The sequence below is a fragment of the Siphateles boraxobius genome, unplaced genomic scaffold, assembly GCF_051911475.1.
Source record: "Siphateles boraxobius isolate OS27281-9 unplaced genomic scaffold, OSU_SipBor_1 68, whole genome shotgun sequence".
Classification (NCBI taxonomy): domain Eukaryota; kingdom Metazoa; phylum Chordata; class Actinopteri; order Cypriniformes; family Leuciscidae; genus Siphateles; species Siphateles boraxobius.
The window spans coordinates 8,347,457-8,370,980 of NW_027509195.1; the positions used below are offsets into that span (position 1 = coordinate 8,347,457).

Sequence of the window (23,524 nt, forward strand, 5' to 3'; positions counted from 1 at the left end):
AATTATTTATAAAATTATAATGATAAATAATTATATAAATAATATTTATAATAAATGCCTAAAATATATAATAAATATATGCAAGTATTATTCTCCTCAGATTCCTTTATTTTTTTCACTACTGTATATTTGATGTAAAACTAAATTGAATGGCTGGTTAAAATCACACATTTGCCTTTAGACATCTGGAGGATTTCATCTTGTGAAATCTTTTAGAAATTTGTAAGCAGTCTATAAATGTGATATGAGCATAAATGCAACTAAATAGCTTTAAATGTTAAATGGAATTTATATGCAAAATATTTTACATGAAATTACATTTTTATTAGTCCATTATTAAATGCATCGTCATTTAATTAATGTATTCCCTTTATTTATTTTGATTAAGAGAAATATTGCATTTTCCATCTGACCTCATTGATTTCTTGAGATCATGGGATCACCACAGACAGTTTGCTCTGGATGCCATCTCAGTGTTTATTGAGGTTAGCAGACAGCTGACTTTTATTATATTCAAAGCGCAGGCAGCACACTGACCAGCCACAGTATGACCTTTTAGGATCTGTCATTTGAAACTGCTTGATTATGACTGACTTCACCGAATGACGTCAGTGTAGGATTAAGCTTATGAAGTAAGTTCATTTGCTCTCATTGTTCCAGATCTATTTGTTGAGTCATATGGCGATTGTTGTTATTTTAATGATTTATACTTTTTAACCTCAATTCAAGGGTTTAGTTGTCCTAATAATGGCAAGATCATAGTGAAATATGTCTGTGAATGTATAAGAACATTAAGGAAAAAAATAGATGTAGGGAATGACACTAAAACGATGGGATAAAATGATGGTCATGTAAATATTTGAAGCGCATGGTGAGATATCTAGGTTACATGTATCGATTAGACACGAACAGATGCTGCCAGACCCTCCCCTATCCCTCATCCTCTTTGAATCTGACCTGTACATATGCTGCCTTATAGCAGAGCAACAAAGGTATTTTGAAGTTTTTCATCATTCCCTGACATTTTTAATGTTTGAAAGGCTTTCTGCTTGTAATTGTGTGCTGTATTATTCCGCAGGGTGTTGACTAGATAAAACCAGAGTTGCCATGGATCAGGATATGATGAATATGTTTGCCATTGCTGCAGGGACTCTTGCTATCCCTCTCCTCCTTTTCATGGCCTCCTTTATGCTGTGGCCATCATCGCTCATCAAAGTCTATTACTGGTAAATACCACTTATAAATAATATATACATGCATTTACCTTCATTATAACATGTAAATATTAAAGCCCACACACAAAAATGTTTTGGAAAAACTGAAAATAAAGAGAGAATGTGGAATTAACAAATATTTGATTAGGGACCTGAAATTTGTGGCTGACATTTTACTCAAAATAGAGGCTATAACAAATGCTGTATATTGATAATATAATTTTATTAAATTAGTGAAAATGCTTATTTTTGCATTATTTGTCCACTGCACTGTATATATATATAAATGTATAATTTATATGAGAATATTTTAAAACCACTTTTTTTTTTATTGCTATACATTTATTTTTTCTATATGGATTATTTTGTTTTTCATTTTAAATGGCAACACTAAAAAAGTAACTTCAGCTAACACTGAACAATAGTTTATTACAGCATTTTATAATCTTAATTATTTATTTATGTTGTAAATTTTTTTGGCAGATGATATTTACCAACAGGATTGCAGTGATACATAGTAAATGTGAATGCACATATGTTTTGTTCGTATATTCGGACCCATGAACGCTTTGTGTTTGTGGAGGTACTGGAGGAGAACTCTGGGTCTGCAGGTACGTTACGCCGACTGTGGAGGTTATCGCTTCTGTTACTCGCACCGGGGGAAACCAGGCCTCAGGCCCTCTATACTCATGCTGCACGACTTCTCTGCTCATAAGGATACATGGCTCCCCATGGTCAAGGTATATTTACATGGCCAGGGTGTGAGGTAGAAAATGAGAATGCTACACGTACAGTATATTGTTCATTATAACAGCGATACGTAGTTTGTGTCTTCATCCTAAACAGTACCTTCCCAAACATCTGCACCTGCTGTGTGTCGACATGCCGGGGCATGAGGGTACAACACGTACCAGCACGGATGACTATTCAGTCCAGGGCCAGGTCAAGAGGATACGGCAGGTAATGGCCGGATAGGTACCCTTTTCTATGAATAGGTGTATATTACATGTTTGTGTTGGCAGCATTTATGAATATTCCCCTCTTTTACACCACTCAGTTTGTAGAGGCCATTCGACTGAACAGAAAGCCGTTCCACATGGTGGGGACTTCGATGGGTGGCACTGTGGCAGGAGTGTATGCAGCCTGCCATCCCTCAGATCTCTACAGTTTGACCCTCATCTGCCCAGTCGGTTAGTCAATAGATTTCGTCTTTGACACAGAATGCATGAATAAGTTCATAAAGACATAACGTAAAAATGAACAAAAGTAACTCCCAATTATCACTTCTACATGCTCACATTTTTCTCTGAAGGTCTGAGGAACCAAAGCAAGAGCAAGTTTGACAGTCAGATGCATGATGTGGAGCACAGCCAGTACACACTGAATATTCCTCTTATCCCATCCACCCCGGAGGAGATGGAGGAGATGCTGAAGCTCTGTTCTCACGTGCGCTTCAGAGTGCCTCAACAGGTTAGTCACACACACACACACGTCATGTAGAGTTACTCTAGAGTCAGAACACATCTTCACACTGCGTTTACCTTCGTTAATAGATTCTTCAAGGCCTGGTGGATGTACGTATCCCACACAATGACTTTTATCACGAGGGTCAGTATGAACATAAGCCTACTAAATGTATTTACTTAAAATATGCAACATGCTATAGAAAGTCTTGTTTTGCCTAAAGTATCTTCTCTATAAACTACCACAGTTTTCATGGAAATTATGAGTGAAAATTCTAAATATGCTTTGCATGAGCATATGCAGCAAATAACTACCCCTTTACAAGTCATCTGGGGCAAACAGGACCAGGTATGTGTAAGCATGCATACAGGAACTATATATAGAAAACTCACCCATGCACATTGTACAGAGTTCAGTACATACTCAGTGTTATTTTAGTGTCATTGAGATACTGATGTAGTTTTAATAATATTCTATTTATTTTCAGGTAGTGGATGTGTCTGGCGCAGCGGTGCTTACCGAGGCTCTTCCACACTGCCGTGTTGATCTGCTGGAGAACTGCGGTCATTCTGTGGTCATGGAGCGACCGCGACAAACAGCCAAACTCATTTTAGATTTCATCATCTCTCAGCAGAGCACAGAGAGCACCAGCACGAAGAAGAAATCCTGAGACTGCTCTGCCATCACTTGTGTTTTGTTTAAAACTTAAATGCAGCACCCCACTGACCCTGAAGTATATAACAAACTTAGGGAGAAATACTATTCATAGTAATAATTTTTCAGTGTTTTCCATTTTGATTGATTAAAGAAAGAGATCCCGCTTGTAAAAAGTATATCACTTTACAATAAGATTTTATTTGCTAACATTAGTTAACATGAATTAACTATGAGTGCATTTGTATTAACTAACATTAAGCTTAATCTAACAAAGATTATAAAAAGATATTGCACATTGTTCATGTTAATGCATTGACTAATATTAAAGTCGACATGAAATTGAAGTTGCAGTTTCTTCCCTGTAGTGATGTTGACTATGTCAGAATGAAACGGCTTCTGGAACAAGAAAAAATGTAGGGTGGGAATTAATTTTGCTCTCACGCCATAAACGTCATCAGAGAAGAGATGTTACAGCCAGAGGGAGGGAGCGTTATGTTGATTAAAGATTATGATGGCGCATGAATTAAAAGAGAGAGAGAGACCCTGTTGTAAAGTGCTGCAGCATAGTTATGGCATCAGATGGTAATACCATTGTACGTTTATGTATACCATGGAACTGATATGCTCTTAAAGGAATAGCCTCACTTGGATACAGGCAGGGTCTTAGTTCATCTTGGTACTAAGATTGTAAAGACTTAAAAATAAAAAGTGTGTATCAAGGTTATTTTAGTAAATGAAAATTGAAACTATTGGTCAAAAAAACAATTTCGTAAACTGAAATAAATTAGAAATTTCAACATAACCTAAATGAAAAACAAAATTAACAATAGTTACTAAAAAACGAACTGAAAATAATTAAATTGTATTAGTAAACAATAAATAATCGGTTTCGTAATTAATAAGCTCTCATCCTTTACCGGAAAATCACGTTTTTTCCATTTCACTGCGGTACTTTATTTTTCAATGTATGACCAGACGGCTTTGGTATGACCGTTGCGCTCGAGTCGAGTCGCGCATAGACAGTGACGGCCGTTTCACACCCCAAGCGTCAGCGGCGCGTGAGCAGCGCGTATTTTTTTCGGCGTGCATGTTAATCAATGAGGGCGTTCACACCGCGAGCAGGAGAAGCGCGTGAGCGTTAAGCAGGAGCGTCGCGTGAGCAGCAGTGAAGCGGGGGTTTCGGCTTCGAGTCTATTTTTGCTGCGCTGCTCACGCTCAATTAAAGTGAAAGCACACTTTTGATGGACAAAATTAATATGATTTCAAACAAAAAGTGCCCAAAACGCATAGAATTTGCATGTCTAGTGTGTTTTAACAAGAACTGCAGTATGTCAGAAAAGGAAATGAAGACTAACATAAAGAAAATAAAATTTTATAGAAAATGTACCCATTAAACTTGTTTTTAATTATTCAGTTTGGGCTTTGAACAAACTTCAAATGCGTTTATGACCAACTTCTAAAAACAAATTTTACAAAAGTCTTTGTAAAGAAATGCTTGCTTATATGTAGCCTGGGAGCCGCTGTTGTGACGTCTTTACAAACGCCTCCAGTGTGAATACTCGCGCGCGTCTGCAGCTGCAGTGACGATGTAGTTGCGCTGACGTGCTGCTCACGCGCCGCTCATGCTTGCGGTGTGTAACGGCCGTAAAGGGTCTCGCGTTAAGTACGTTACTTAGTAACTTTTTATGGAACGTAATGCGTTACATTACTTTTGCGTTACTTTTTCTCACCTGCATGGGCTTGTTTGTTTTTTAATAACAGCTAAAACAATCTATTTTTGCCAATTGTTAAGGCCCTTTCACATCAAAAGTTAAATGAATAAGCCTAAGGCTGAAGGAAATGCATATTTACTACTGTACAGTAGAGGGCGCCGCTCAAACAAACCTTTCAGCTGCTGCTGTTCTTGATTAAATAACTATCCACAGTATTCCTGCGCCCCATGACGCTTTGCGCGAATTATGGGTGTAACTTCCGTTAAGCTGTAAACAATCAGTGAAAGACTAGCTCTGGACGCAATAATATATTTTTAAACCGTGTACGATGACTTTACATTATTCTACTTACCCTTCAACCATTGAACATTAAAAGGACATTTAAAAGTGTAAAAGCATAAACAAGGTACTTTCAACAGACCATGAATAAAGAAAAAGTATCTTTCCACAGCAAAATCGGCGGTAATCTGTATTATGTAACATACGTTGCCTTAATAATAAAAAAAAATGTTTTACTACAGCATTGCGTGATACTATTTTAAAGTGATTTCAGTCATTTTGACAGATAATAAATTGTAAATTTACCTGTGAAACCAAACCTGGAAAGAGACGTGCAGTATTTGGGGAGTATTCCAGTGAATTGGTATAGGCTACATCGTAAATTAAATCGGGAGAACAGACCACAAATGTGCAGTATATGTTGACCTTTATCATACTATTACAGTGAAATTCAAAAGAAAAAAAGAAAAGAATCATGAGGAAAATAATGCAGAGCTCTCACTATAGATATTCTTGTTATAACCTGTCACGTTAAAATACCAAGTGTTACGTTATTCTGATGTTATTCTTAGATAAAACATGAAAGAAAACTAATAGCTCATTAAGTTAAACTGACGGATCGGCTTTATTTGTAGGGCAACCTTATGATTTGAAATGATTCGTTTCAGTCTTTTTGAATGGGAGTTCCCCAAACCGGAAGTGCCACCCATAATTCAAAACGCAGTAAACTCGTCAGGAATAAGGTGGATAGGATACAGGAGAAGGAAGTTCAACACTCTTATTTCTAAAACTAATTTAAAGTCATTTTTGCTTATTAGTATGGTTGAATTAGATCATTGTAGGTCAGCAGCAAAGACATTGGTTAATAAAGTGAGATTAAGTACATAAAGTATATTTGTGTAATTTAACATAGTTAATTATAAAACTTTTGCACAAAATTCTGAGATTGCATTTGACTGTTTTTATTCATTTTGAGGAATACTGAATGTTTTTGTGCAAGTGAGATGAGTAAATGCATGCTCAATGCAAATGCACACAACACCTCACTTTATTTCTCTCAACATGGGGACAGGAGAGCTGTCAGTCAATAAATGTGAAAAAGTAACTAGCGTTACTTATTTGAAAAAGTAACTCAGATATTTTGTTGTAAATTGAAAAAGTAATGCGGTACTTTACTAGTTACTTGAAAAAGTAATCTGATTACGTAACTCAAGTTACTTGTAATAAGTTACCCCCAACACTGTATATATATATATGATATTTAACTTAAAAAACGATGCAAAATCATTCACTGGCTTTGGTTACTGAATGAGGTACGACAACGTGTAAATGTCCGGGTTAGACACCTCTGGCCACTGGGTGGGGTTGTTACACCAATTTGACGCTGTGAGAATGAAGGGACATGTTTTTAAATTGACTAAATTAAGTTTGTTGATGCATCTTTCACGCTCTATGCCAAACAATGTGGACATATAATTACTTGACATGTTTAATCTTATTGATTTCTTAAGTTATTCACGCCTGTGGGCTGTTTACGAACGTTGTTTTGTGACGCTATTTTGTATTGATGAAGTCTATGGGAAGTATTTTTATTTTCCCCTAAAACTGGGCGTGAATCTGTTCAGAGACATTCTACGTTGCGCGTATGACACGACGTTCGTAAAACGCGGAACACTCAAGTTAAAATAAGTTCCACTTTTAAAAGACGCGTATCGAAACCTAGTGCTTTTTCCCCATTCCACTGACCGGGTATTTTTTCCGTTTTTCAAAGCAAACCCGTTGCCTACAGTTGTAAGTAGTTAATACCATATAGCAACTGTCAAAATGATTGATTGACAGGTGGGCGTGGCTTTCCTTTGATCTTCCCCCGACCCTTCCGGTTCCTCCCCTTCCTGTCCCGCCCCTTGTCCCGCCCCTTCCGGTTCCTCCCCTTCCTGTTACCTTTGACCTAGTTCCGCCCCTTCCTGTTACCTTTGACCTAGTTCCGCCCCTTCCGGTTACAGCTTCTGTCAAAATGATGGATGGTTACCTTTGACCTAGTTCCGCCCCTTGCGGTTACAGCTTCTGTCAAAATGATGGAAGTGTGACAGTTAGTTTGATTGTTTGATCAAGAAAAGGGAGGTATTGGCCTTGTTAACATAAGCTTTGATGTTACAGTTACAAAGTGATGTGACAGTTAGTTTGAGATGTGATTGTTTGAAGTTGGTGTTTTGGTCACCGCATCCCTGAGCTTTATCAAGGGGAGCTGTGAAAGTGATAAGAAAAAAAATGTACAACTATTCACTGGACCAAGCATTATGTTCATTTAAATAAAATGGTGAAAGTTTATCTGTTCTGTAAAAAAGAATATAAAATAAAATCTCACACAAAAAGTTGAAATAAATGTACAACTATTCACTGAACCAAGCATTTCAGTTTAAATAAAATGGAGCCACAAAAATAAAAAATGTACAACTATTCACTGAACCAAGCATTTCAGTTTAAATAAAATGGTGAAAGTTTATCTGTTCTTTAAAAGAATATAAAATAAAACCTCACACAAACCTCACACATACAGCTTATGTAAAACCTCACACAAAAAGTTTAAATAAAATGGAGCCACAAAAGTATTGCAAACAATCCAATGTATGAATGATCTGACTCAAAAACATAGGGAGCACGCGCGTCTATGTGTGTGTGTGTGTGTGTGTGTGTGTGTGTCAAAGCAGGAATTCCCCCCCCTCCGCATTGCTGAGGACCTTGAAAGTTTATCTCACACAGAAGTTGAAAAAGCATTATGTTCATTTAAATGAAATGATTATAAAATTTACATTTAGTCATTCACAAATATTTGACACTGACTCAAGTTGAAAAACCATGCTGTTCAATTAAAAGTATATAAATTAAACAAAAATAAAATCATCTTACTGTTTCACCATGGTTGAAAAAAACCCACAAGTGTTTCCCCTGAAGTCTTTTCTCTCTGTCACACCAGTGTGTGGCTGGCCTGGTATCTGTTTTTGTGACACGTTCCTGAGCCCATTGAAAAGCATTGTGTTCCTTTAGAAGTGTATAAATTAAAATATATCATATATAAAATAAATAGTTTACTAATTTAACTAAAGTTGAAAAGCATGTTGTTCATTTAAAATCTTACTAAATTACTGAAGTTGAAAATCATGCTGTTCATTAAAAAAATCTTACTAAATTACTGAAGTTGAAAAGCATTCTGTTCATTTAAAATAAATAATTTACAAATTTACTGTAGCAATTATGTTAGATATAGATAAAAATAAAATCATCTTACATTTTCACCAGGGTTGAAGAAAAAAAATCACACAGGTAGTGCCTGCCAGCATGGACAGTGTGCGTGACAAATAAGTGATATCATCGCTGTTTTCGAACCACCGGTAATAAATTACTTTTAATTCATAAGACTTATTTTCAGGAGTGACAGTTATCAAAAGGTCTGCCTAAATGCTGGGAATGTGAATTGGCCTTGAACCTGAACAGTTCCATTCATAGAGTACTGAAAGAATATAGTGGACACACAGCTCCGCCGTTTTCCCATAGTTTTCCACAGGCTCTTACTGTAAAAGGCTATAAAATAGCCAAGACACATGGTCGTGTGCCATACCCCATGTCTGGACCAAAAACTTTTGCACCCTCTCTTCTATGACCACCTCATCAAAAATGCAAAACAGTGAGTACTTTCTCTATAATTAATTTATGCTACGGTGCTGTTTATCTGTAATATGCAATGATGTTTAATCTGAAAAATTGTTTATACATAAGGAAAAGACGGTATAATTCATTAGTGGTGATACAGATATTAAAATGTATCTACTATATTAATTTATCAAAGTGGTTTAAAAATATGGAGCATTGTATTATGATATTGATGTGATACAGATATTAACATGTATCTACTATATTAATTTATCAAAGTATGATTTTTTTTTTAAAAATATGGAGCATTGTATTATGATATCGATGTGATACAGATATTAACACGTATCTACTATATTAATTTATCAAAGTATGATTTTTTTAAATATGGAGCATTGTATTATGATTATGTATTATGTTTTTTTTTTTAAACCATATTACAAAAGTATCAGTTTAACACGACTGTTTTACAGCAATGTTTATCCATATCACAAAAGTATCAGTTTAACATGACTGTTTTACAGCAATGTTTATTTTGCATTATGCTATGTTGTTTTAACTGTTGTATTTTTTATCCGATGTAACTAAAATCTGCAGCATTGTTTATTTAAGCTGCGGGGTTTCCATAAAGGACCTTAAAATAAATGTTTTGGATTTATTCAGTTTTAAATCTTATTTAGAGATTATTTTAGTCAGACATGATCATATGTGAATAGGCCTATTTAATTCCTCTTCAGTTACTTACTTCTTAAATTTTGCTAGGTTACTTTTTAATTCTTCTTTTACTCTGTCTTTGATTTTAACTTTTAGCAATTTGCATGATAAAATTGTTTAAAATGTAAGCTATAAATATGAATGGCACAATGTGATAACCAAAATATATAAAAGTCAAGTCAAAGCTATTTATATAGGCTAGCACTTTTCATTGCCATTTAAAATAACATGGTCTTTCCTTTTCTCTCTAGAGACAGCAAACACTGCAGGACAATCAGGCACCCAAGTAACATGTTAGTATGGTTTATATTTTATTTTTAATGAGAAAACATTATAGAGTGCAACAGGCGGTATCTGGGAGTAAAAACATTTACTTTCTCCATACGGAAATTAATTTAAAAGACAGACCTACTGTGATTTAAATGAACAGAATGCTTTTCAACTTCATTAATTTAGTAAGATTTTTTAATGAACGGCATGATTTTCAACTTCAGTAATTTAGTAAGATTTTAAATGAACAACAATTAGTAAACTATTTATTTTATATATGATATATTTTAATTTATACACTTCTAAAGGAACACAATGCTTTTCAATGGGCTCAGGAACGTGTCACAAAAACAGATACCAGGCCAGCCACACACTGGTGTGACAGAGAGAAAAGACTTCAGGGGAAACACTTGTGGGTTTTTTTCAACCATGGTGAAACAGTAAGATGATTTTATTTTTGTTTAATTTATATACTTTTAATTGAACAGCATGGTTTTTCAACTTGAGTCAGTGTCAAATATTTGTGAATGACTAAATGTAAATTTTATAATCATTTCATTTAAATGAACATAATGCTTTTTCAACTTCTGTGTGAGATAAACTTTCAAGGTCCTCAGCAATGCGGAGGGGGGGGAATTCCTGCTTTGACACACACACACACACACACACACATAGACGCGCGTGCTCCCTATGTTTTTGAGACAGAGTCAGATCATTCATACATTGGATTGTTTGCAATACTTTTGTGGCTCCATTTTATTTAAACTTTTTGTGTGAGGTTTTACATAAGCTGTATGTTTTTTCTTCAACTCTCTAATACATTTTTAACTGTTTGGAATATTTTTGTGACTCCATTTTATTTAAACTTTTTGTGTGAGGTTTTATTTTATATTCTTTTAAAGAACAGATAAACTTTCACCATTTTATTTAAACTGAAATGCTTGGTTCAGTGAATAGTTGTACATTTTTTATTTTTGTGGCTCCATTTTATTTAAACTGAAATGCTTGGTTCAGTGAATAGTTGTACATTTATTTCAACTTTTTGTGTGAGATTTTATTTTATATTCTTTTTTACAGAACAGATAAACTTTCACCATTTTATTTAAATGAACATAATGCTTGGTCCAGTGAATAGTTGTACATTTTTTTTCTTATCACTTTCACAGCTCCCCTTGATAAAGCTCAGGGATGCGGTGACCAAAACACCAACTTCAAACAATCACATCTCAAACTAACTGTCACATCACTTTGTAACTGTAACATCAAAGCTTATGTTAACAAGGCCAATACCTCCCTTTTCTTGATCAAACAATCAAACTAACTGTCACACATCCATCATTTTGACAGAAGCTGTAACCGCAAGGGGCGGAACTAGGTCAAAGGTAACCATCCATCATTTTGACAGAAGCTGTAACCGGAAGGGGTGGAACTAGGTCAAAGGTAACAGGAAGGGGCGGAACTAGGTCAAAGGTAACAGGAAGGGGAGGAACCAGAAGGGGCGGGACAAGGGGCGGGACAGGAAGGGGAGGAACCGGAAGGGGCGGGGGAAGATCAAAGGAAAGCCACGCCCACCTGTCAATCAATCATTTTGACAGTTGCTATATGGTATTAACTACTGTTGTAGCCTAGGCCCTACCTTAATTCTAGGAAAGATAACCATCCCATGTGAAACTAAACAAAATACACATATTAGACAAGATACCAGAAAAACGGGAAAAGAAAACGGAAAAAACAAATAGCATGTCTATAGACCAGAAATAGACGTAGGCTACATTTGTCAAGTAGGCTAGCCTATACTAAATGTCTGGTCTGAATAGAACATTTGAATATGATCTGACAAATAGACAAAAAGCATAAATGGATCAATTGAAGAATAAAGTTTGAAATGATTAATCAGAAATAACCTTAAAGAATAATCATAATTTATACGCATATCTTTTTCTTATACACCACGTTTAACAAGATTTCATGTTTAATATGATTGAGTATGAATGAATAATTTTTACTTTTTAGTTGCATTTGTTTGGTTCTTTGTTCGTCCTCAAACAATTATTTTATTTTTATTATCAAGAGGTTTTCACAAGAGTTAACTATAAACTACAAACATTAAACTTAGCTGAAATTAAATGTCCTTAACTGGAAGTGTTCTGTTTAACTCTGCTAAACTATAATTACTAAAGCTGAAAATAAATAAAGACGAAATAGTGTGTCTAGTTATCTTGTGAATAAATTTCTAACAAAACCATTAATGAAACTAAATGTTTCTAAAAAACTAAACTAACTAAATTAAAATAAAAACTAATTTAAAAATGCCTATATTAACCTTGGTGTGTATATGTAAAGGACACACACACACAAAGGACACACACACACACACACACACACACACACACACACACACACACACACACACACACACACACACACACACACACACACACACACACACACACACACACACACACACACACACACACACACACACATTACAACTTTAAACAATTACAACAGACTGCTACCAATAAAATCTCGCATTTATGTTTATTTAAGAATCTAACAAAGAAGGCACATCCCAAACACCCTAATTGGGCTCAGGTGCAGGACAACAAAATAGAAAAAAAATCTATTTTTTTATTTACACATAGGCCTACTGTTTTATGCTGCTCATGTATTTACATTGCATAAGGTAAATAGTCTTTAAATATGAAGTTTATTGGGGTGAAGCTGCATTAACATGATAAAAACATTATGGTTGATTATTGATCTTTAAATTGTAATGACAACTATATTAAAAAGTCTATGGGATTTTTCAACCCAACATAAAACTTTCAACCCAACCTAAACTCAACAGAAACGTGTGTAATTGGTTATAATGCTCAACACCCCAAACATACGTGTAATAGAAAATTACTATAAATATGATCATATCATGAACAATCTTCATATTTATAGGTAACGCTTAATATTACGGGTAGACTACTTTCTTTGACCACCCCAACATTTTAATTTGATGTCCTTCAGGGGGGATCAAGCCTTAATTCGCACCCTGGGTAGGAAAGTATCCTGAGTTTAAGTATAGTGTGTCATTTAAACATTTTTCTTAATAAATAGTACTTTTTTTCAGGTGGAGGAGTTGATGGATTTAAATATTAAAATATGGATTAAAACATATTTCTTGCACTACAATCTGAATTAATTAGAAGAAACACATTGAATTAATTTCAATTTAATATAATTCATATTTATTAAAATACATGTAAATTAAATTGTATTACATTTATATTTATTATATATACAATTATCCAACTGCTGGAATTGCTGTGTGCCCCTAGCCTATACAGCACCATTGCAGCATTTCATCAGCTCTGTTACTATGGCACATGTGCAATCAAATAGAATTATTTGCCATGTCCATAAGTTATTGTTGGTGAGATTCTGTAGTTATGTGATATTTGTGCAAAGCAACATTTTATCCCCAGCCTTAAAAGGCAATCTAGAATGCCATTAAATCTGCCGTAATGTACGCTAGTGCAGGTCACGTGATAGTGAGGAATACTGCTGTATTCTCGTTTAATAGCAGCTAACTCTCAGTGTCCTGTACAGCCGCGACCAAAAACGACGATTAAACCCCTAAGCTCTGGAGACGGGTAAGGATGGGGTCATCCCACACAGTATCACTGCCAGGAAAAACATTTATTTTATTCATTTATGTCACTGTTAAATTTGTAGTTCGCAGGGAGTTAGCTGTATATGGTAGCTGGCTAGCAAAAGTTCCTTGTAAAAACGTTTCATTTTATTAAAACATGTTCATGTTTTTTTTAATGTTAGGTACATCAGGTAACGTTACAATCGCTGGACGTTCCTAACTCTTCTAAACGGTAAGCAATTACGTTGCAGAACACCTGTTTACTTGTCTTACCAAAACAGCTAGCATGCTATTGAGCATCTAATTCACTGAGCTTCTTCCTCACACAGTGAGTGATGCATCTTGTGTTTATGTGCGGGTCATTACCGTCTCAGAAAATATTCAAAGACCCTTAATTGGATCTATACATTTATTTGCCTTAATGTATGGCTAATACGTTTCTTTTTTGCAGGTGTAATCAAGGATAATATCCGAACTTCTTCTGTGGGTCAGAGCGGTTTACCTATTCTTATCAAATGGATAATGGGGACTGGGGGCATAGGGTAAGTACGTGGATAACTATTTTAACTGAAGTCATTATTATTATTGAAGTATTATAGTCTATTGATTATTATTCAGAGTTGTGTTTCATTCAGTATTGCAATTTAAAGTAGAATTAAAATTAATTGAAATTCAGACATTCATATTGCTGAAAAAAGTGTTGTTGTTGTTTTTTCTAACTAGAAACTAGGGACATTTAATTTTGTATTTAACAGTACTATTACAACATTATTTTCCTGTTAACTCTGTAAAGCTGCATTGAAACAATCTCTATTGTAAAAAGCGCTATATAAACAAAGGTGACTTGACTAGAAAATAGAATTCATTATAATAATCTTTTAATGTTAAATAAGTGCTCAAGCTCTTCAAGTCAGTGTTTTTATCATTCATTAGCTGGAAAGAAATTGTTCTGAAAGTGATTCCAATGGTATGGTTCCTGTGTTGTTATGTGGACTTCGCTATTCTCATAGAATTAGAGCGATTATTAAAAATTCATAGTTATGGTATTTATTTATCCTTGGTGTGAACAGGCCTTTACAGTTTTCTTACTGTACTAGATGATGAAAAATCCCAAGTGTCACAGATTTCCATTGAAAATGATTAATTGTAATTACATCTAATAATAATTAGACATGTACTTTCAATCTACATCCACAAACTTGGCTCAGACCTGCAGCCTGTTTTAAATTGACTTTATTTTCTAAGTAATCAGATCGAAGGTTTTTCCATAACTGACATTCAAATTGGTCAAAGTTTCCATAGATAGATGAGCTATCTGTCTGTCTTACTGAAAGGTCTATGTAGCCTTCGAATTATGACCTTTAAACTTTAAGCTTTTAACAGTATTTGTCAAGCCAACATGTTTAACGAACCATTCTTTTCTATTTTCAGTTCAACACACTGTAAGTTCTGTCCAATATGATTCAGATTTCAATGCAGAAATAAATTTTTTTCCAGATCCTGTTATTAGTGATGCACCACAATTTCAGCAACCAAAAATATTCAGCCAAAACAGCACACAATTAATTTTTCAGTATCGGCCTCAATAGTTTTGGAGGACCAAAATCGTTGACCAAAGCATTGGCATTTAATTGGTGCTTCTCCAATGAGGCATTTTGACTGTGTCAGTGTCTATTTTGTGCACCCAACGTGGATAAACTACAACAGGTAAACATGTCAGCGGCATGGATGCACTTCACCGTGACCAAAAGTGACACTAGAGTAGAATTTATTTGGCTGAAATATAAAGCGGCCCTCATTGCGAAAGAACTTTATGACTGGTGTAATATATCAAACTGAAAACACAACACCCTGAACAGCATACCGGTTTCAGTTACCCAAACTTTATTTTCAACTATCTTTAATTTTGGTTTTGGTAAAAATGTTGATGCATAAACTACCTGTTATTAGCATCTTTAAGCAACTTCTCTTTTTTTAAATTAGCTATTAACAGATTTAAAGTTCCTAATGAAACAACTTTTTGATTGTGTGAGGAGTTGCATTAAAGATTTCTCGCTATTGTCCTTCTCTACTAGTTGACTCACCCAGTCACCTTAAATGTCGGAGGTCAACTCTACACGACTTCTATCTCCACTCTTCAGCGTTACCCAGATTCCATGCTGGGCGCCATGTTCCGCGGCGACTTCCCCACCACGCGGGACACTCAAGGAAACTACTTCATCGATCGGGATGGGACGCTTTTCCGCTACATATTAAACTTCCTGCGCACATCCGAGCTCACTCTTCCTGTTGACTTCATGGAGACGGACCTTCTGCGTAAAGAAGCTGACTTCTATCAGATCGAGCCTTTAATCCAATGTCTCAGTGACCCAAAACCTCTGTACCCACTGGACACTTTTGAGCAGGTGGTAGAGTTGTCCAGCACCCGCAAGCTGTCTAAGTACTCAAACCCAGTAGCGGTTATTATCACTCAACTAACCATAACCACGAAGGTCCACTCGCTGCTTGAGGGAATATCCAACAGCTTTACCAAGTGGAACAAACACATGATGGACACCAGAGACTGTCAGGTGTCTTTCACCTTTGGACCATGTGACCACCATCAAGAGGTGTCTCTAAGGGTCCACCTCATGGACTACATCACCAAACAGGGATTCACAATTCGGAACACACGGGTGCACCACATGAGTGAGCGTGCCAATGAGAACACAGTGGAGCATCACTGGACTTTCTGCCGGCCAGCATATAAAGTAGAAGACTGACCCATTTATGAATGTGGTGCCATTTCAAATGTGGTTGCTGCTGTTTCCAATGTGATGTTTTAATATGTAGGTATTCCATTGTCAGTTGAGGCCAAGCAAAAAAAAAAAAAAGGAATGAAATGTTCCAAATGAAAGCATCAAAATGATATATCATATAATACAAATACATATTCAGATGATACTCAAGCAACTTTCAATAATTTATGAACACCTTGACCATGTAAAAAAAAACATTCACCAGAAAATGTTTCAGGTATTCATTCATTCCATCAAATGAGAAAACTGTCAAACATTGTGCACTATGTGCAACATCAACATGTTAGTGTGCATGTATTTCTAACAGACTCTTTAAGTAGTAAATGTCCACATGCTGTACATGGAAATACATTTCACTGATTTGTTCCATCAGTTTCATTTCAGAAGGAGTAAAAAAAGCATCAGCATGAGCTAATTGTCTCATTTTAGTCTCTCCCACTGAAAGGGATTGAAAATATAAATCATGGAGAGGCTCTTTTCCAAGTTAAATTGTATAACATAGGTGAATATTTATATATATGCTTAAACACCTTTTAACATTATGGCAGTGAGTGAGAACACCCAATTCAAAAGATTGTATGAAAGGGATTTAGACGGTTCCCCCGTATATGTCAGATTTGGTAGAGTCCTGCCAGCGGACCTATTAGAACACACTAATATCTATGACGTTTACGCCGCCATGTTTTCCTGTTCTGTCAGCGCCATAGACAGTAAAAGAAAGGTCAGCGCACTGCGCAGCGGGTACATGCGCCAAGAACAAGATCAGTGTTAAAGGGCACGACTGTTCAGATGTTGTATTCTAGCGTTTAAAACTCAATGTTATTAGTTCTTATAATTGCGCTGTGCTTTAGAAATATCTAGCTGGTAATTGTGTTTTGAAAGAAAAGGATGTTTAGAAAAAGTCGGAACCTGAAATATATATTAAGTCTTGTTCCCGGAAAAAGACGATTTGGAACGTACAGATTTTTGCCCTTGTTCTTCTGTATCGGGGGTGTCATGGAGTGGATCATGATTAATGTGAGAATAGGACGAGAAACGTTTTGTAAGTATGTTAAGTCAAATCTTATATACATACACGCCCCTCTCTTTGAAGCGTTTCTGTGCATCATTCTGCGTCCACCTTGTGCAGGGCGGCCTGACAATTTTTGCGTACTGCATGTGCTAATAAAACGTGAATGATGATTTACTGAAATATTTAAAACAAAGACTTTCCGCCCTGGTTTCAGAGACAAGGCATAGCCTATTCCCAGACTAAAATCCACTATTGAGCTGTTGCACGACTTGCACTGACATCTTAAAATATGTCAGTGCCATTGTTTTGTCTCGAGATGTAACGTTACACCAGTAATGTTTTTTTTTCTAAGGCATGTTTATAAAAGCTACTTGATTAAACTAAGACCTAATCCTGGCTTAATCTAAGCCCTGTTCTGTAAAACCAGGCCTCAATGTCTATCATTGACCTTAATTACGTAGGGTACAACAGTGTTAAAGGCTCACAGTTGATTAATAATAAATACCCTATATACTATTTATTATCTGTATACTATTGGTAGTAGTTATAGATAAGTGGTTACATTATTTTCTGCCTCCACAGATGATGTCTACAGAAGAAAACAATCAGAGAGGGAATACCAAAACAAGATTCATGAGGGCTCGATAGTGCTCACAGAGTCTGAAGCCAAGTGAGATCATCACAACACACTGGAAATACATGATCATCATGATGAAGAGACTGAAATCAAAAACGCTTTGACACTTTTGCACACACACTTTTGATATCAATCAAAAATGGGGATACTAATATATATCAACTATAAAGCAGCTGTGACAGGGACTGGGTAATTATGTTGACAGATGAGGTGCAAAAGACTCTGTGTTTCTGTACAGAAGGTTGCAATTTTTGTATTGACTAAGATAAAGATGGTTATTTATGCAATAAAAGTTATCTGTCCTGTGATTCTAACCAATACACTTTGAAAGCCTGTTTCAACTACAAATTTGTAAAACTATGAATTTGTAAGTCATAAAGAGAAATGAATCTCATAATGACTTAGTGGCTCGGTTTCACAGACAGGGCTTGACAGAATTAGGCCTTATTTGATGAGGATATTTGGTGTGCAACCTGAGACAAAACAATGACACTGACATATTTTAAGATCGCTTTCAGTTAAAACAGCTCAAACTTGTATTTTAGTTTGGGACTAAGCTGAAGACTTTTCTGTGAAACCGGGGGTGAATCTTATTGTATTGAGAAAAGCTCTCATATTAATGAGCATAAAATAATGAGAAAATTTGTAATTGTAATCATGGTTTAGTATCTCAAAATAATGAAAAAGTCATAATCATGAGTTAATATGTCATAAATAATTAAAAATCTTGTGTATAATAAAAAATGAATAATTATGATTTGGTATATTGTAATAATCAGAAACTTTCTTGTATATATTTTGCTCTCATAATAAGGAAAAACTTTACCAAAAACTTCAGTTAAGGTAAAAAATAAATAATTAAAATAATTTATTTTTAAAAATGACTTGCTAACAAACTTTATTGTAATGACTTTCTCATTATTGTGCGATATTAAATCAGTTATGAGAAAATTATTATAAGATAATTAGTCATGAAAAATGTTGTCAATATAATGAGAAGCTAAGCCATAAATATCAAAATTCTCATTATTGTAGCTTACAGATTCTTTTTGTTTTTTTACTTTTAAAATTATGGTCAGTTGTAGTGTAGCCTATAAGTGCCATTTGTAAGTAAGTTTACGAAGATAAAGTCCATCAAAGTCTGTTGGTCCTAAATTCATTTATTTACCAGCAATGGATGTCAGTAAAAGTCCCACTGAACATCGTTTTCCCAGACATTCTTTGCCTCACGTTTTACCTCAGGCTTATTTTGCAACTTTTACTTGCAAAAACTATTGCAAATATAAAAAATTGATTACACTGAATAAAAGTCAAGAAAATAGTTGTATATGTGTCTTACAAATGATCTAAAAATGTCTAAATGCGTGATTGCACTTAAAAGTCAATAATTTTTTATTATGCTGTTAAATCTTTGTGAATGTGCTGTCTATCATCATAACAGCAGTTGCCAGCTGGACGATGGCTTAAGGAACATTTTCTTCTTCTAAGAGCATTACTTGTAGTGTCCGATTGGCAGAGCTCTCAGACAGATGAAGCTGTTGGGATGTTGGGCCAGAGTTATCGGGTTCCCATCGAGCCGAACCTCCTGCATGTTGTACCTAATGTAGTGCGTGTTGTTTCCTTTGCAGAACGTGTTGTCCGTCAGCGACGTTATGTTGTTGTTCTGAAAACGATTTTAAAAGTATACATACATGTAGGGACACACTTAAATACTACAGTAAATATATTTAGACTATAAAGATGACCGTACATGTAGATGAACCACACGCAGACTTTCCGGCAGTGGTGGGACGGCCTCCAGCCCGTTGTCTCCAAGGTACAGGTATGCCAGCTTGATGAGTTTCTAAAGCAAAAGATGGACCCCAGTCATGATGAATAAGACAAACAATGTATTGATAAGATTTCAGAATCTCTATTTTATTCATTTTTTACCTTGAAAATGTTTGCTTTCACTCCCTTTGTTTTAAGTAGATTGTGATTGACATTGAGAGACACAAGTTTAGCTGGCAGCATTGGGAGTTTGACCAGCTTGTTCTCAGCGAGCGTTAGTTCCTCGAGCTGATCGAGTTTCGAAAAGGCGCCATCTTCTATCTCAGAGATGAGGTTGCCAGACAGGTCAATTCTTCTCAGCGTGGCTATGAAAACAACACAATATGGACATCTCATCCCAGCTAACAGGGAACGTTCTCTGACCTTTAGCTAACGTTCTGTCAAGGTTATCTCAAAGTTATAAACAATCCTTCCAATAACGTTAATTAAACGTCCTTAAAAAGTTCTGGTTAATAATCTCAAAACAGCCCTAAATGTTATTTATATAGTCCATGGAGCGTTTTTTCTGAAACGTTTAGTAAGATGTTTACCTAATGCATTTTAAATGTTACTAGCCTACTTGTTTCAAAACGCTCAGCAAACATTCAGAGGTGACGTTCCCATTATGTTTGAAGAATGATAAAATGAAATGTTCCCTGAACAGTCGCATGACCAAGAAAAATGTTTTTAAAACATTTACGTTGAGAACATTCAGGGAATTTTCTTTAATAATGTTTTAATGGGCTACTTTAATGGGAATTTTAGGAAAACGTTCTTATATTAGAACATCATTTTGTTAGCTGGGCTGGGTATATAAACAATTGGAGATTACAATGGGGGTGCAACTGAACATGAACATCTTTATTATTTACTCACCCTCATGTCGTTCCAAACCTGTTTAGCTTCTTTGTAACATTAAAGAATACTGTTTTTTTTTTGTCCATGGAATCTTAAAAATAAAGGTTCCAAAAAGGGCTTTTTGGAGAAATGCCATTTTTGGTTCCCCAAAGACCCTTTCAGTGAACAGTTCTGAAAAGACTTTTTCTTAGTGTGAAGAACGTTTTAATAATCTGGAGAATCATTTTCCATTAAAAAGAACCTTTTATGCAATGAAAAGGTTCCATGGATGTAAAAAGTTCTTAATGGAAAATAGTTGCTAATAAAGAAATTATGTTTTATTAACAAAGTTCAGGAGGAGCACGTTTCAGATAATCTAACCAATCAGCGTGAGAGGAGGCTTATAGAGCTGTCTTACCTCTGTCCCATGACAGTTTGCAGCATCCTTCCACCACCCCAACTCCTCCCTCTCGATTATTCCTATCCCAGCTAGGGATAGGGGAGAGTACTCTGGGTTCAGGCCAAATATCGAGCTCAGAGCCCTCTCCTCGGACAGCGCGCCAGATACGCACATTCTGATTATATGTATGTGAACTTGTGAACCTATATTTGTAAGTCAATGAGGTCCAAATGTCCGATAAAAGAAAGTCACAGGGGTTTTTAGAATGACATAAGGGTGAGTAAATGATGACAGAATTTTCATTTTTGGGTGAACTATCCCTTTAAATGCACAAAACCTTCTAGATCTGTCTCCCCTTCTATACCAGTGACTCTAAGGGACCTTTCTCAGGTCTGTATGTCTGTTTGAGTTCTAGTCTCAAGGAAAATTTCACTCAGTTGCTCTGATTACATTGATCCGGTTCCAATCATTAGTTACACAGTGTGTTTTGGTGGAAACACCCAAAAGCTTTTCTAGCATCCCTTCTTACCAATATCAGCAAAGTCTTTGTTGGTAATTTTAGTGATTTTGTTGAAGCGCGCATAGAAGAAAGCCGTTTCCTTTGGCAGTGGTGGAACTGTTGTCATGTCTGGAGAAACCTCCTCACAATACACCGATCCAATTAGACAAACACACATCAGGCAAGTTGGAAGTTCTGAAGCATAAAATGAAAATAGAAATAAATAGGCTCAAATATTGTTTTTTGATCAAATGAATGCTAAATTAAAGTAAAGAATAAATACCCTTGTCATCTTTATCATCTGCTCCTGGACTTTCGTCATCTTTATCAGCTGGACTATCATAGTCTGGGCTAAGAATGACCTTTTTCTAGAATAAAGCAGATTACAAGAAAATGACATTATTTTGTTTCCTCTCAATATCAACACGTTCAACCAGTTCATATGCTATTTTGCCTTTCCCTGAGCTCGTCAGTTCCCAGATAACTTGCCAATTGTGCTGCTTTCCATTGGACATAATCCCATTATGGATTTAACAGGTTTTCCATTGCATACCTTTCTTAGAACATATGTATGATATCTGGCATTCTGATTATACATACATACATGCATATGTATTCATGCCATTCATTTTAGGCATCAAAAACATATATGTTAAGCAAAATTTTATTTTAACATGACAATGTTTACAAATTTCTGTATACACATGCATAATCAGCACTAAATTGTCATACCTTTGGTTTCTTGGCTTCCATGACAACTCTACTCTCTGAGATTGATTCTTCATCATCTATTTTCAATATCCCTTTATGTCTAGGAACCACTTTATTGGTTCTTGCCATATCACAAAATATCCATGGCACGGTCACGAAAAAGAGTAAAATCTTCAGATCCATCATCTTGTGAGGAGAAACAGTTCTTGTCCTGTGTGAAGAGCAGCGCGGTGTGTCACAGCCTCTGAGTAAAATGAGACCTTTAAAGAGCTTCTCTGCAGTGACTGCCTGTGAACCATCAAAAAAACAACTCATGAAACTGGCCTTAACCCACTCTGTGCTGTCATAAGGTTATTTAACGGATCACTCGCCCCCATTCCTGCCAAAATAAACTGTAGTGAAGATGTTTTATTGATTGCTATAATCCATTTCATGTCCATATGCATGTGATTTGAAATTGTGCTTAAAGGGAGTAAAGTGGATGAAAACACTTTGAAATTGATATATTTTTGCTGTCTTCATGTGAATGCATATGATCTTACAGTAACTAATAAGACATGTTCCTCCCTTTAGAGATATAATGAGACATTTTCAGGGAACACTGGGATCCGGAAAATAAAGGGAAAATAGAGAAAGAACAGTTCTGGCTATGGAAATAAAGGATGGAGTTCAACAGGAAATTACTATTAGTTCAGGAATCTTGGACAGCATTTTTGAATATGTTGAACTTTTAAAACTCGTCATGTGAGTTAAGATTATGAAACGAGAGTGTTTTCCATCTCTATTTGACGTTCAAAAGCTTTATTGTTAGAAATTGTTTGGTTGGTGTCAGGGGATGGATTGAAAGAAGACGGAGAAAACCTTCTGTTCCCCTGTTTTTGATTAAGCCGAAAAGAATGCCTGATTTGGGCGAGAGAAATAACATAATCTTTATACTGGAAATGCATGACAAAGTGCTGTGAAATAGATTTCAAACATCATTCAGTTGATATGCTGAATGATATACATAACTTCGCCTTCTTTAGAGATCTCTGTGAAGTGAGAAAGATCTGATGGCTTTAACTGTGATCCTCTGGGTTTTGAGCACTTATGGAGAACTGCCTGTTTTCATCAGAAAAACACACTTCCACGACCTTCCTCTGGGTGCCGTTACTTAACCTGATGGGACGTAGGATGAAACCTAGACAGACCAGACAGTTCAACATACAAATAAACAT

The 23,524-nt window shown here is 35.6% G+C and overlaps 4 protein-coding genes across 8 annotated transcripts; 3 read left to right on the forward strand and 1 right to left on the reverse strand.

Moving 5' to 3' along the window:
* The first annotated feature begins 178 nt into the window (after positions 1–178).
* abhd6b (abhydrolase domain containing 6, acylglycerol lipase b) lies at positions 179–3,645 on the forward strand. 5 transcript variants are annotated; one of them, XM_077214420.1, is made up of 10 exons: positions 179–632; positions 903–992; positions 1,079–1,226; positions 1,798–1,954; positions 2,061–2,174; positions 2,272–2,404; positions 2,527–2,684; positions 2,768–2,822; positions 2,926–3,026; positions 3,166–3,645. In XM_077214420.1, the coding sequence occupies exons 3-10, from the start codon at positions 1,108–1,110 to the stop codon at positions 3,346–3,348; spliced, it is 1,020 nt and encodes a 339-aa protein (XP_077070535.1). In that variant the 5' UTR covers positions 179–632; positions 903–992; positions 1,079–1,107; the 3' UTR covers positions 3,349–3,645. The 5 variants fall into 5 exon arrangements, with proteins under 5 accessions (XP_077070535.1, XP_077070534.1, XP_077070533.1 ...); XM_077214419.1 differs by having other exon boundaries at positions 179–992; XM_077214418.1 differs by having other exon boundaries at positions 903–1,226.
* A 9,818-nt stretch (positions 3,646–13,463) lies between these two features.
* Positions 13,464–16,814, forward strand: kctd6b (potassium channel tetramerization domain containing 6b). Its single transcript, XM_077214424.1, has 4 exons — positions 13,464–13,605; positions 13,787–13,836; positions 14,056–14,146; positions 15,680–16,814. Exons 3-4 carry the CDS (start codon positions 14,120–14,122, stop codon positions 16,364–16,366), a joined length of 714 nt encoding a protein of 237 aa, XP_077070539.1. The 5' UTR covers positions 13,464–13,605; positions 13,787–13,836; positions 14,056–14,119; the 3' UTR covers positions 16,367–16,814.
* A 315-nt stretch (positions 16,815–17,129) lies between these two features.
* Positions 17,130–19,376, forward strand: uqcc5 (ubiquinol-cytochrome c reductase complex assembly factor 5). Its single transcript, XM_077214425.1, has 2 exons — positions 17,130–17,444; positions 17,997–19,376. The coding sequence occupies exons 1-2, from the start codon at positions 17,291–17,293 to the stop codon at positions 18,086–18,088; spliced, it is 246 nt and encodes an 81-aa protein (XP_077070540.1). The 5' UTR covers positions 17,130–17,290; the 3' UTR covers positions 18,089–19,376.
* ognb (osteoglycin, paralog b) lies at positions 19,194–22,837 on the reverse strand. The gene is made up of 6 exons (XM_077214422.1): positions 22,329–22,837; positions 21,880–21,964; positions 21,627–21,791; positions 19,984–20,186; positions 19,802–19,894; positions 19,194–19,714 (listed from the first exon to the last, which is right to left on the reverse strand). Exons 1-6 carry the CDS (start codon positions 22,620–22,622, stop codon positions 19,544–19,546), a joined length of 1,011 nt encoding a protein of 336 aa, XP_077070537.1. The 5' UTR covers positions 22,623–22,837; the 3' UTR covers positions 19,194–19,543.
* Between the last annotated feature and the right edge of the window lie 687 nt (positions 22,838–23,524).